Raw genomic sequence first — 13,571 nt, forward strand, 5'->3', positions numbered from 1 at the left:
ATTAATGTAGGGCATTTACAAATTATTTAGCACGCCCCAGGAACTGTTAAAGGTCTGTTCTTTCTTTAATTTTTCTTGCTTATACACCCTTATGTGCACTAACATATGCTCCTCCAACCAAAAAGTGAACTTCAACAAGATTTTCCCTTTTCAAACCATGTTATGGCAAAAACATGCAAGCATTCAAGAGGTTGTAAATAAATATCACAAGGCAAGTGTTTCAAGTCAAAAATACTTGTACAGGCAGTATATGATTTTCCCCCGAAATGCTTTACAGGTGAGTCATAGCACACCGTGTGTTTGTGTGATTCTGGCCACAAGCAACTGTTGCTTCAGCTAATCAGAACAATGGCAAATAGAGCCAGGCATAGTATACACTTTAATTTGACATTTAGAAAATAATGCCTAAGGAAGCCCTTTATTTTGGTTGCAAGACTACATGGGGCTGATGATTGTCAATCAGCTTTGAAACATCTCCATCTCCTTTTCAGCCAAAGCTGTCATTTGGCTCTCTTCAATACCACAGTGATAACAGTTCAGAAGTGCTCCCTTTTAAGCAGAAACGTTCAATTAGCCAGAATTTGGGGTTTGATTTCTTTTTCCTTCTTTTCCTCTCTGTTTTAGCTTTTAAAATAGGTGATTTTGCTTAAAAGTATTCATAATTAAAATGACAGACCCAAATTAAAGGATTATATTGTAGTCTGGATGTTAATAAGTGGATAATGTTTATTATTTTAAGTAATTTTGAAACATTAAGGTCTCTTGGACCTTTGGGGGGAAGAGTGTGTTTCTTTAAGAAGGTGTTTTAGTTCACAGTCAATAGTTAAAGATGTGTTAGTGGCTGCCAGAGTGTAAACATTCTCTTGTTAAGCAAACAGGTAACTGCTATGTAACCTGTCATAGGTAGAGGCACTCAAGAGGCAGAGAACATGTAAAATAAGCTTTCCTGTCATTTGGCAGTTTGGAGGGTTTTTTCATGGTTATATTTACTTAGTATTAGAAATGGATTTTGCACATTTGCCATCCAGTGGTTTCTGGCTTTGCCTCCCTCAGTGAGGTCCTATTGTATTATTACATGTTTATTAAATATCGCATATTGCTTTTCCTAGGGAATTTATCTTTTCATTGGCTTAAAAATATAAAGAAAGTAGAATTCTGCATTTCCTCCTAAATGCACTCCTTTTATTTAAACATTTATTTTTTAGTTATAGGTGAACACACTACCTTTTTTTATTTTTATGTGGTGCTGAGGATTCAACCCAGTGTCCCACGCATGCTAAGCAAGTGCTCTAGCTCTGAGCCACAACCCCAGCCCCTAAATGCACTTTTATAATAAACATGTTAGATAATTGCTAAGGACTCAAATTATATTTGAAAGACTAGGTGATCTTGAAAGAATGGGTTTGGGGGCTATAATTTCAGTCATGACTTTAAAAAATTATATTTCAAAAATATAGAATATTTATGAAACAAAGTTCTCAAAAATATTAGGCCAATATTCTTCATCCCAGTGTTTGCATTTTCCCTCACTCTACATGAAATTTTCTCTTATGTGAATTTTATAACTGAACATAAAAATCAAACACTTGGATACACAAATGTGTATGTGTACAGACCTATGTTCATGATCAAATCAGCCCATTAGAGAAAGTGTCAAGTTCTTTGGGGATACCTTGGCTGCTAAACCAGGTAAACAGAAGAGCTTTCCTAATGACATGTGCTTTCCCCTCCTCAGGACTGAGTGGAGTAGCTGGAGCCAGTTCCCGCTGTGAAAAAGCCTGCAACCCTCGGATGGGGAATTTGGCCTTAGGGAGAAAACTCTGGGCAGACACCACCTGCGGTCAGAATGCCACTGAACTGTACTGCTTTTACAGCGAGAATGCAGATCTCACTTGCAGGCAGCCCAAATGTGACAAGTGCAATGCTGCCCACCCTCACCTGGCTCATCTGCCATCTGCCATGGCAGACTCGTCCTTCAGGTTCCCCCGCACGTGGTGGCAGTCTGCAGAGAATGTGCACAGAGAAAAGATCCAGTTAGACCTGGAAGCTGAATTCTACTTCACTCACCTAATTATGGTGTTCAAGTCCCCCAGGCCTGCAGCCATGGTGCTGGAACGGTCCCAGGACTTTGGAAAGACATGGAAGCCTTACAAGTACTTTGCCACTAACTGCTCAGCTACGTTTGGCCTGGAAGATGATGTTGTCAAGAAGGGAGCTATCTGCACCTCTAGATACTCCAATCCCTTCCCATGCACTGGAGGAGAGGTAAGGGCACCTGTTTAACTCTACGCTGTAAGTAAAGTAAGGTAGAAAAATGTTACCAGCCCACATTTTTTTAAAGCATGAAGCTATACTTGTAGCAACATGAATGAAATTAGAATTTTTCATGAGCTTTATTTGTCATAAATTATTTCCCATCCTTGGATATGGATGTGTAGTCATTTCCAAGCAGGTTGCCCACTGGCTGTGTTTAAGACAGAATTCTAAGATTCTATTTTTTTTTTTCATTTTAAGAAAGAGTAGGCACATGCTCTGCTTTAGAGATCTAAAAGGCTAATGGTTTCTTCAGTTGGCAGGATTACATGTGTTACTGAAGGGGGAAGGAGTTACCAAGACAGCCTGTTCCTGGAGTCCACACTGGTACTTTCCTGATACTGTTAACATAAATAGGAAATAAATAAAAACAAAGCCAACAGAGGAAAAAAAAATCTGTTGCCCAGAAGGATACTTCTGTGTGACAGTGGAGTTTTACTGTTAAGATTCCAAAAGTGCGTAGCAAACAAATGAAGATAGTTTAAGATGCAAGTTTCCCTTGGGGTTTACGGACAACATCTGTTCCATCTTAGGGAGTTGGGTCTACCCTGGGTTCAAGACCAGCTCATTCACATTGTGCAAAACAGTCTCTTTAGCTCCTGGTCCAATTGTTGCATGGAATATTTTCTCTCTAATATTTTCCTTTCCTAAGGGGGTACCTAGATGCTGCCATATATGTGAAAACATTCAGAGAAAACTGGATGAAAACAGATTAAAGAGAAGAGAGAGGATTATCATTCTAATTCTGAAACATATCATGAATATTCAGAATAAGTAAGTGGTTCTTGACTAAGGGTGATGTCACCTTCATCCATGGATATTAGGACACTTGGCAATGTCTAGAAACATTTGGGAGGGAGGACATTACTGGCTTCAAGTGGTTAGGAGCCAGGGAGGCTGCTAACAATGTGTAAGACAGCATTCCTTCCTTTACACCCAACAAAGAATTATGTACCTCAACATGTCAATAATAGGAAGGTTGAGAAAGCAGACCAGGTGTCATACACCCAGAGTACATATTACAATGGCTACAAACACCAAAGCACACATCTAGCAGCCCTTTATATAATTAGTCACAAACTTCCCAGATGGCTTTATTTAATAAAAATTTATTGAGTTCTGCTATGTGTCAGGCACTGTAGTTGGTGCTAATTCTGCCTTTGGGTTGGTGGGGCACTCTGTTTACCAGGGCCTGATGAAAAGATTGCTCTGGGAACTTCTCCCACTATTCTCCATAAGGGACTTCCAACATGTTGTTTACCTACTTGTTCTTCTGAAGGGACCACAAGAATAGGGCTTCTGGCCCCAGAACCAAGTAGGACCCAGGGCAGGCAGCACACCAATTGTGTCATTCTTCTTCATGGTCCCTAAGGTTCTCTTAATATTGTAAGCTCCTTTACACCCTATTATGATGGATGTTTTTAAAGGTATCAGGACAGGAAAGAGATAAGTTCCGACTCATTGCTTTCTTATGTGGAGAACACTTTGTGTTGAAAACAAACAAATGGCTTTAACTCTCAGATTGCTTTGGAATTGATCCATGGGCTCCTATCAGCTCCTTCCATCTCAGTGCTACTGGGTCATGTGCATCTATGAAGTAGCAAAAATACAGTTTTAGTAACCAGATGGCAGGCAACACTCCCTTAGCAAATATCACATTGAATTGATTACAGCGCTTTAGCAGTTACTTAGAGGTGATTAAAGTAAGTTACCTGACCTATAGTGGCAACAAAATCTGACTTATTGTCATCAATGTTTGCATCAAATTCCAAGCAAACAGCGATTACAATTTATGTTAGTTATTTCAATGTACAGATGCTGGTTTTATCCAGTTTGTAATTTTTTTTTAAGAGAGAGAGAGAGAGAATTTTTTTTTTTTTCCGGCAGACACAACATCTTTGTTTGTATGTGGTGCTGAGGATCCAACCCAGGGCCACATGCGTACCAGGCGAGCGTGCTACTGCTTGAGCCACATCCCCAGCCCCTGTAAATGTTTTTAATTGCTGCTGTTAATTCAGCAGTCTTATATTTTAGGGGCAAGAAAAACATTAAGTGCAACTTAATTCCCCCTAGAGCATATTTGCAAGTCTACATTAAGTCATAGAATTTCTTCCCTTCAGAGAACAGATTTGTGAACTCATCTTTTTCAGAAAGACTTCCTCCAAGATAATTATAATTATCCTCCCCAGAAAGGACTATAACCTGTCTTCTGTTATTTTAGAATATAAAGTAGTGCTGAGCTACATCATTTTGCAGTTACAACTTTATAGCGTCAATCTCTATCTTTGGAAATTCAGTTCTCAGAAAAATAAGCCAATTCATCAATTTTTATTTATTCCTTGTTTATAACAGACCTGTTTCTTCCTGCATTCTAAGTAAGACTTCTTACAACTTCTGTGGGTATTATGCTACTATTCAGGCTAACATAAGTATTCCCAGATATAATTTGTTTCCTGTGTTCATTCGAAAGTACTGTTTTGGCTTTGGGTTTTGAGATCCTCTAGCTTCATGTCTGAAGAACAGATGCCTCCATCAACAGAGCTAAAGCAACCAACCTTCTCAAAGAGGACTTTAAAATTATAGGCACAAAAATCCACATAGAAGAGTACTTTTTCTTTTCTTTTCTTTTTTCTATTTGTAGTGCTGGAGATTGAACCCAGGGACTTGTACATTTAGGCATTGCTCTACCACTAAGCTATACCCCAGCCCCAGATAATTTTTTAAACCAAAGTTAAACACGAACTCCCTAAACTGGTCAGCAGTTTCAAAGAATGGGGCGTGGTTATATCCAAAAACACATCAACTTCCCAGGAGACCAGACTGAGGCTCAAAGGTAAAGTGATTTGCTTAACAATATGCAGTGAGTTATGGGACAGAGCTAGGACTATGTCACACTATTCTGACCTGAAGGCGAATATTTGTTCCATTAAACTACATTCTCCCTCAATTATTGACCACCCCCCAGAACTGCTTTCAGGGAGAGGTATGCACATCTTCCCTTCTCTCAGTCTCTCAAAGCCATTTGTTGCTATTCATTTGGATATGACATCAAGATAAAAAAGAATCTGCTGAACGGTTTTCTCCTGAGAAGTAATAAACTTCGAGACATTGGTGATGGTCTAGTATAAAAGGGTCCTGTGGTTGGATTAGGCTGGGAAACACCAACTGGTGTCTTAATCTATTTTCTTTTGCTATAACGAAATACACGAGCCTGGGAAACTTATGAAGAATAAAAGTTTATTTGGCTCATGGTTCTGGAGGCTAGGGAGTCCAAGAGCATACCACCGACATTCAATCTGCATATCTTGGGCTGTATCCTAACAGGGTGGAGGGCATCACATGGTTAGACAGCAAACTTGCTAGCTTGGATCTCTCTTTCTCTTCTTATAAAGCTACTAACTCAGTCATCTTCACATAATTCTAATTACCTCCCGAAGTCCTCATCTCCAAATACCATCAACATATGAATCTGGGGATTAAGTTACCAACACATGAACTTTTGGGGTATACATTCAAATCATAGCAACTGAGTTTAACGAAGTTAAACGTTGATAAATACACAAATATTCTTATGACTTAACCCTGTACCCCCAAGAGAAAGAAATAGAGTGTGGAATTCCCAAACTTGTTTGGCCATGGGACCCTCTTTTTGCCAAACCCCAGTTAACTTTCAGAGCTCTAGAAAACCACAGAGCACAATGTGGAAAATTCTGCGATGGAGGCATTAAGTGCTCCCAAAGCCTTGGCATAAGGAAAAGACAGCTTGGGCTTGGCAGGGTTTTACTTCCAGACTCTGTCACTTGGGGGCTTAGTCTCCAATTTAGGTGAAGCAGTAGGTAATAATAACCTTGAAGCTAAAGATGATGGATTCATGAGGCTCTTTCAGGATGCAAAGAAGCACCCTGAGATCACTACAGGGTACAGAAAATACAGGAAATTGGGGAGATTCCGGAAACCATTTTAGGCCCCCACACAGTCAGGACTTATGGAACTGGAATTTCCATTATCATTCAAAAAACTGCATCTGTTCCAGGGACCAAAAGCAACTCTAAAGTGATATAGGTATCATCTTGTTGAAAGTGAGCTTCATTCACTCCCTGCTCTCATTAACTCACTATTACAAGCACTCAATCAACCTCTTCTCTAGGGTATGAGAAATATATAACATTCAAAAGGAGGACGATAAGGTCAGAGGCGGCAGTGAGAGAAGTCAAGAGAGGAGGAAGTAGCTGGCCTCCAAGTAATCCTTGAACAGATAAGGATTGTTAAAGAGGCTAAGGGATCTGTCAGTCTTATTTGCCTCTGCTACCCAGCACTGAGCACATGACTTGGATCACATAGGCAATCAAATATGCAACTGAATGAAACTATGGGTGGATGATATGAAAAGCAAGGACAGAGAGGGAGAAATGAATAGGTCTAGGGCAGGGGATGAGGTTCAGAAATCCCAATTAATTGGAAAAGCTGAGTTGGTAGTAATATCAGATAAGCTATGGTTTAGGGCAGGGCAATTAGTAAGGGATCTTAAATGATGTTTACTCACCCATTCAAATAATTTTTGAGTTATTTTTTCAGATCCAACTCCAGGTTCTAGGGATATAGCAGTAAACCGAACATAAACATCCCTGTCTTGATAAAACTTACATTCTTCATGGGGAGATATAGGAAAATAGAGAAAAAAATGAAATATACTGTGTGCAAGATTGTGATAAATGATGAGGGGGGAATGAAACAGGGGAGGGGATGGGAACGCCAGCAGGGAATAGTTTACCATTTTAAATATATACTGAAGGATTTGTGTTTGACAGAATAGTGACATGAACTTGGAGTTCCTGCCAAGTTTTCATGAGTGAATAATATCTATAAGTAAGGGTTATATTTCTTTTAACCTATAGATATGGGAAAATTAAGTTGGATATAACTTAATATGAGATACAGTGGTCCAAATCAATTTTGCTAGTGTTTACTAATGAGCAGAATCGGTGTTGCTAGTGTGTCTTAGAATAAGAGCATATGAAAAGGAATCTAAATGTCATCCATGGAAAAGAAGATTACTCATGAGTAATCTGAGGCCTAAAGAGAGTGTAAATGACTTGTCTATAGTTACTTAACTGAAGTCTTCATTTTCTGAATTCCAGCCAGTGCTATTTCCATTAAGCATACTAAGTGGAAATTTCTTTGCGCCAAGGCAATTAAGATGGAAGATACAAAAACTACATACGTTCCTTTCTTTCACAGTCCTTACAACCTGCTGAGTAAAAGAGTAAACATCATAATTTATGGGCTGATTTATTAAATAATATGAGAGTAGACATGATGAATATACTCCAAATGTTGTATGGATAATATGCCTCTCAAGATCCAAGCATTTATTAGTCTCTGTGTTTCAGTCTGGCACAAGTATGCAGAAAATGGAAAACAACTTAATCAGGTTTATACATATGTATATATGTTAAATTATACTTAGAATTTTTAAAACTTTAAAGATAAAGAGTAGGAATGCTTTCTAAGCACCACTCTTTGGTTAACTACTCATTTTCTTTGCTTCCTGGAGTGGGGCTACAGCAACAGTTAAAAGTCATGACATGACTGGTATCTGCTGACGCCTTCCCACGTGTCTGGTAGGATGCACTGCACCCTTCTCCTCACAGGACCCTCACTGGTTAGGGAGCAACATTAACTCCATGTTACAGAAAAAAGGAAGGGAAACAGTGATTGAGAGTAATTCAGAGTTAAATAAGCAATGAGCTTTGGGATAAGGAACTACATGGAAATTATTTATATGATTAGGCTTTATTATAACCACAAACTGCAAAAAGAAAGAAAAAAAAGAAAACCTAAATTGCTCTGGTGATGGTTTTGAGTTGAATATGCTTATAGTTTAATTGATAATTTGTGATAAAGCTGCATGTATTTTTTTATAATAAAGTTAATATTTTCTTACATTAGTGAAGACAATGTGCACTTAATGATACCTGATATTGTTTAAAATAAGCTACATGATAATGAATGTGCAGTTCTTTAGAAACATTTAGCATGCTTTTTGATTGGCTTGTATTCTGAGGGAAGAGGAATTAATACTTTTCATCAAGCCAGTAACTGCTTTAAGTAGTTTTCTAAGTTAGCTATATCAATGTATCATCTTGAAACATAGTCTCAGATATAATTTTGTTGAATTTACTTGAAAATGAAAATGTTGTGTATACTTATATATTTTGATTAAACATACCACAGTGCTATTTCCTTTCTTTAGGGATGGGGCTTAAGATTTATAGCAGCCTATTCCCCCCCCAAAAAAAATGCCTTTAGTTTAAATAAAACCCATGTGGCTATTAGTTAAGATTATTTAAAGAACGTATATAAAAATGAGAACAAACCCAGATGCCCAATCAATCAATAGCTTGGTTTATTGATTTCAAAGGGTGGATCTTTCCACCAACAAAATAATTTCCTTCCTTGCTAGCTATTTTGAAAAATGTCTTTTTAGCATTTATTTGCTTTGCATTTTGGTCTATTTGATGGTTTTACTTTGCCAATATTTGGTTAAAATAATCTGGAAACTTTAGGAAATTAGGTGATAAAATGTTGAATTATTGTAATGACTCATTGAAAAACTAAAGCCCGACGATGAAGAACAGATGAGGAGCGGGCACTTGGAAGTCAGGTCTATATGGGCATATGAGGCAGCTCCAAGGAATGGAGAACCCCAAAAACCTAGGATAGAGGTTCTAAGGATGAGGCTCTGGAAGATGAGGAGGATGAATCAGGTCAGATGATGTGGAAGTGATTGCCTGTGGTCAGTAATCTTAAGTGTCTGAAAATTCAGGGAGGATGATCTCTCTACTCTGTACACCATGCAGCTCACACATAGCTATTCTGCCATGTCTCCTATGTCTTCTGCTCCCAGACTGTTCACTCCTTGAGGGACACTGTCCTCCTTGAATTTGCTCTGTGGCTTCCAGCCCCCCCACAACTTCTGTACCCAGTACAGATCCCTATAAGGAGTAAATGTCCTAAATACATTTGTTGAATTATATGAAAGTAACTATAAAATAATATTGCTGTTTATTAACTGTATTGAATGTTACTCTACTAAGTACTGATCCTTAAGTGTGAGCTGCCTTTTAGATATTCAATGGGAGATACTGAGGAGACAGTTCGATCTGTAAGGTTAGAGTCCAGAGAAGTCTGGACCAAGTACATAAATTTGGGAGTCATCAGTGTAGAGATGTTATTTAAAGCTATGAAACTGGATGAGATCATGCAAGGAGTGGGTGTGGATAGAAAAGAGGAAGGTCTGAAAACTGAGCCCAGAGGGGATTAAACTTTGTCCATTGAGGCTGCCATTTCTGAAAAACACTTTTGAAAATCCCAAGGCATATACAAAAACCAGTCTTATTAATTCATGGGTTCAACTGTTACTTAACTAAGCAACATATTGTGAATTGGATACCATTAAATTAACACAGTCAGAATGGTGGGTGTAAATTCTAAAATGACAAGTGAGAGAGAAGTTGGGAGGAGCAACCTTAGGTTTTCAAAAGAGGAAGCAAAACCAGCCAAGAGAATGGAAACCATTACTTGATAACCAATGAGGATAGAAAAGGGAAGGAGAATCATAGTTAGAATGCTAGATTGGAGGAAGAAGTCTTTGAAAACCCCATGCTGAAAGAGGAATGCTAATTTCAGGGACCTGCAGCTGTCCAGGGTCTCATATTGTATTCCATCTTGATTCATCCAAATTTTCGTCCTTCTTTGGACTCTCAAAATTCCAGTCACAGGAGCAGATTTTTGGAATGTTCCTGGGCCATCACTGTTTGGGAAATTAAGTTAAAACAGCATTGTACACATTTTTCTGCTTAATGTGTTGTAAAATTTGATTTGCAGAATGTGATGTTGAAGGGCATCTACCTAAGGCATAGGGACTAGACAATTAATCCTATTTAAGTAGAAGTGTTTACATTTTCAGAATTTCAATTCACATGCAGATTTTAAAAAACAACTTTATGAATGTTCAAATTAATGTTGAATATATTGATGTTGAATTGCCCTGTTAAGGAGAACAGAAAACCAACACTTAATTAAAGCTTCCTTTAGAATGTGCCAGTTTCTATGCTGGGCATTTTGCATGCATCTCATTTTATCTCTAGGACACAAATTCTTTCCCTGGATGATTTCTCTCGCTAATGAGCAAAAAAGCAAAACATTACTCTTCTTCCTATATCCTATTTCTCTCTTGCTCACTTTCCTGCAACTGGCAGAAGAGCAGAAGTCTTCTCAGGCCTCGACAATGTTTGCTGATGTTGCTTTATATCTCATAATCACAGATCCTAAGACAAAAAAGTAATTATGAAAAATATTCAAATGCTTTCTACATGACATCATGTTCATTTGTGCTAACATTGTGTCTCTTGGCTGCTACTGAAAAAAGGCTTCTCTGTTTTAAAATGAATTGAAAAGAGAAAATGTGATCACTCTCTTGTACTGCTTAGTCTACTTTATTGATTCCTACGTTTCTCTCATATTTTATGTCCCCTCACCCCACTTCTACCTCCAAATAATAACTAAAGGGAGGGCTGAGGTATGTGGTTCAGTGGTAGAGCACACCCTGGATTCAGTCCCCAGCACTAATAAATAAATACGAAAAGCAAAGCTAAAGGTAAATGACGGACACCTCAAACCAGGGCTACATCGGAAGAGATAGGCATTGCTCTCCATAACCCTCTCCTTTTTTGTTTCCTTCCTAACACACCCACGGTGTGCAAAACTCACCCTTTTGTAACAACAGTTCTTTCTGTAATGACTATCAAACTTCAGAAGAAAATCCAGCCACTGGAAGGTCCTTCCTGAGGAAAGGGGTTGTAATGCAAAGATATAGTTTTGCAAAGACAAAACACAGGTGAGCCAGGTGCAGTGGTGCATGCCTGTAATCCCAGCGGCTCAGTGGCAGAGTACCCCTGAGTTCATCATCCCATGTGCTCTATTAATTCCTGGTTTTTACTTCTAGCCATTTTTCTTTCTGGTTTTCGCTTCTAGTTATGTCACAGTAGACTACTGATTTTCTCTTCTCAGCTCCTATTTATCTGCCTCTGTTTGTCTACTAAACCTGGCCCCTTGGTTTTCTCTCTAGAATCTTCCAACAGTTCTTTCAATTCCATTGGGGTCCTTGCTCCTTTAGTTGGACAGTGGAACTCTTTGGGGGGAAATAACACAATTGCACTGAGATTCCTCTACAAGTCTATGTTTTCCCACTGTAAATTTGGCCCTCAAACTTCCCACAGAAATCCTTTTTTCCTCAGCCCTTTCCTGCAATGATCCTTTTCCATGTTTTCCTCCTCTAAGACCCTTCTCAGTCCCTACTCACTCTCAGCTAAAGAACTCGCCTATCTCACAGAAGAAATAAAACCTGTAAAAAACGGCATTACTATCCAACACAGAGAGACCCATCGAGAAGAAAAACTGTTATTCTCAATTTCTTTTTTTTTAAGAGAGAGAGAGAGAGAGAGAGAGAATTTTAATATTTTTTATTTTTTGGCGGATACAACATCTTTGTATGTGGTGCTGAGGATCGAACCCGGGGGGCACGCATTGCCAGGTAAGCGCGCTACCACTTAAGCCACATCCCCAGCCCAATTCCCAATTTCTTTCTCTCCTCCAACTAGCTTCTAATATTCAGCAGGTCTTAACCCACTCTGCTTCTCAAGTGACCCTTGAGTGTGTGGGCTTCTACCCTAGTGCAGACCAGCCTTTCATTTCATCTGAACACGGGATTACAATGTGTCCTGTGTCTTCTCTCTGTTCTGTTTTACTCACTCTCAGTCTGTTCTCTACATTGCACTTGGATCTTTTTAGATGCAAAATGTCACTTCCTGGAGGAGAATTAGTCCCTTACTAAGTCCCCCCTGGTTCATCTCTCACCATTGTCTCCTAGGTTCTAGTTTCCAGCTATGTCTGTGGAATTACTGATATCACTCCAAGCTGCCAAGCTCTCTCTCACCCTCTGACTCGTGGTTCCTTGGCTTGAGAGACTCTTCTCTTCCAATCCCTTCTCCCAAGTTCTTTCACTTAGCTAAGGTATGAATCAAATATTCTTTGGATGGATGAATGGATGGATGTTTGGGTGGATAGATGGATGGATAAATGACTAGATGATTCCTATTCATCCTTGGGGCCTTTGCTTAAACTTCACCTCTTACCAAAATTATGAGTTAGGCGAACCATGCAAGTACATCACATATGTGCACCCCTAGTACCCTATGTTCACCTCTATCGTAGCATTTATCCCCTCTTTAGTGAGCTCCTTAAGGAGGTGCAGACCATACCTTGAGAAAAATGATCTTGGCTTCTAACAAGCTATGTGACATACTAAATAGAAGGAATCAAATAAATGCACTCTGAGGCATCACCATTGTTATTATTATTATTGATGACAACTTTTCATTGCTTTTTTTTGTGATTTAAAGCACTTTTATGGCAGAGTATCAGATATTCAGTCACAACAAATAGTATGCTGGAGAGACAGTCTGTCAAGTGTCTCATAAACCAGAATGACAGATTCTTAGGCAGACAATTGATGCATATAATGACATCATGAATCCCATCCTCTGCAACCCCAAAGCACAGGCTCTATCCCTAATCTGAGAGGCCTGGCTCAAAGGGCTGCTGTTTGGATGAAAGGCACGAATCTTTCATCACCTCTTTGAAAACAGCATAAGGAGCATATAAAGATTCACTCAGGGATTCACTTAATTTTTCATCAATATCATGGGGTGATTGGGAAGGGTGCTTTGTACGGTACTTCTGCAGGGTTGAAAGCCCTGCTCCTTGCCATGGTGCTGCACTGGCTATAAGAGTGGTTGTTTTGTGATTCTGAAAAACAATTGCCTATGACCTTATCTCTCGACAGAATTGTGCTGCTATTTGATTCTCTCAGATAAACTGCCAAGCCTGTTACTCTCTCTCCTAAAGAACCGCTATTTCTAACTTGCTTTTCTAGAGTTTGGAGGAGAAACTAGTTGTGGAGAAACTTTCTTAGGAGAAGGAGGTTTATATCATTTTCTTTGCCAAAATATGCAACAATTTTTTTTGCAAAAAAAAAATTCTAAGCTATGTCTTTTCCCTATTACCTGCATTCCATTACAGTATATTCCTATTTTTAAGGAGTTCACAGTCTGATTTGGACTTTTAAAATCGCTGTCTCTTAAAGGATGGATTACACTTAAAAATTGGAGAAGGGAATTCCAAGGAAAGTGCACATG

At 38.9% G+C, this 13,571-nt stretch overlaps 1 protein-coding gene across 2 annotated transcripts in view; it reads left to right on the forward strand.

Moving 5' to 3' along the window:
* The window catches only part of Ntn4 (netrin 4), a 105,542-nt gene that overhangs the window by 1,723 nt on the left and 90,248 nt on the right, over positions 1-13,571 (forward strand). For both annotated transcript variants that reach the window (XM_005324446.5, XM_021725805.3), the window contains exon 2: positions 1,736-2,265. In XM_005324446.5, coding sequence (XP_005324503.2) covers positions 1,736-2,265 — 530 coding nt within the window. The remainder of the gene's footprint in view (positions 1-1,735; positions 2,266-13,571) is intronic.

This window comes from Ictidomys tridecemlineatus, chromosome 6 (assembly GCF_052094955.1).
Source record: "Ictidomys tridecemlineatus isolate mIctTri1 chromosome 6, mIctTri1.hap1, whole genome shotgun sequence".
NCBI lineage: Eukaryota > Metazoa > Chordata > Mammalia > Rodentia > Sciuridae > Ictidomys > Ictidomys tridecemlineatus.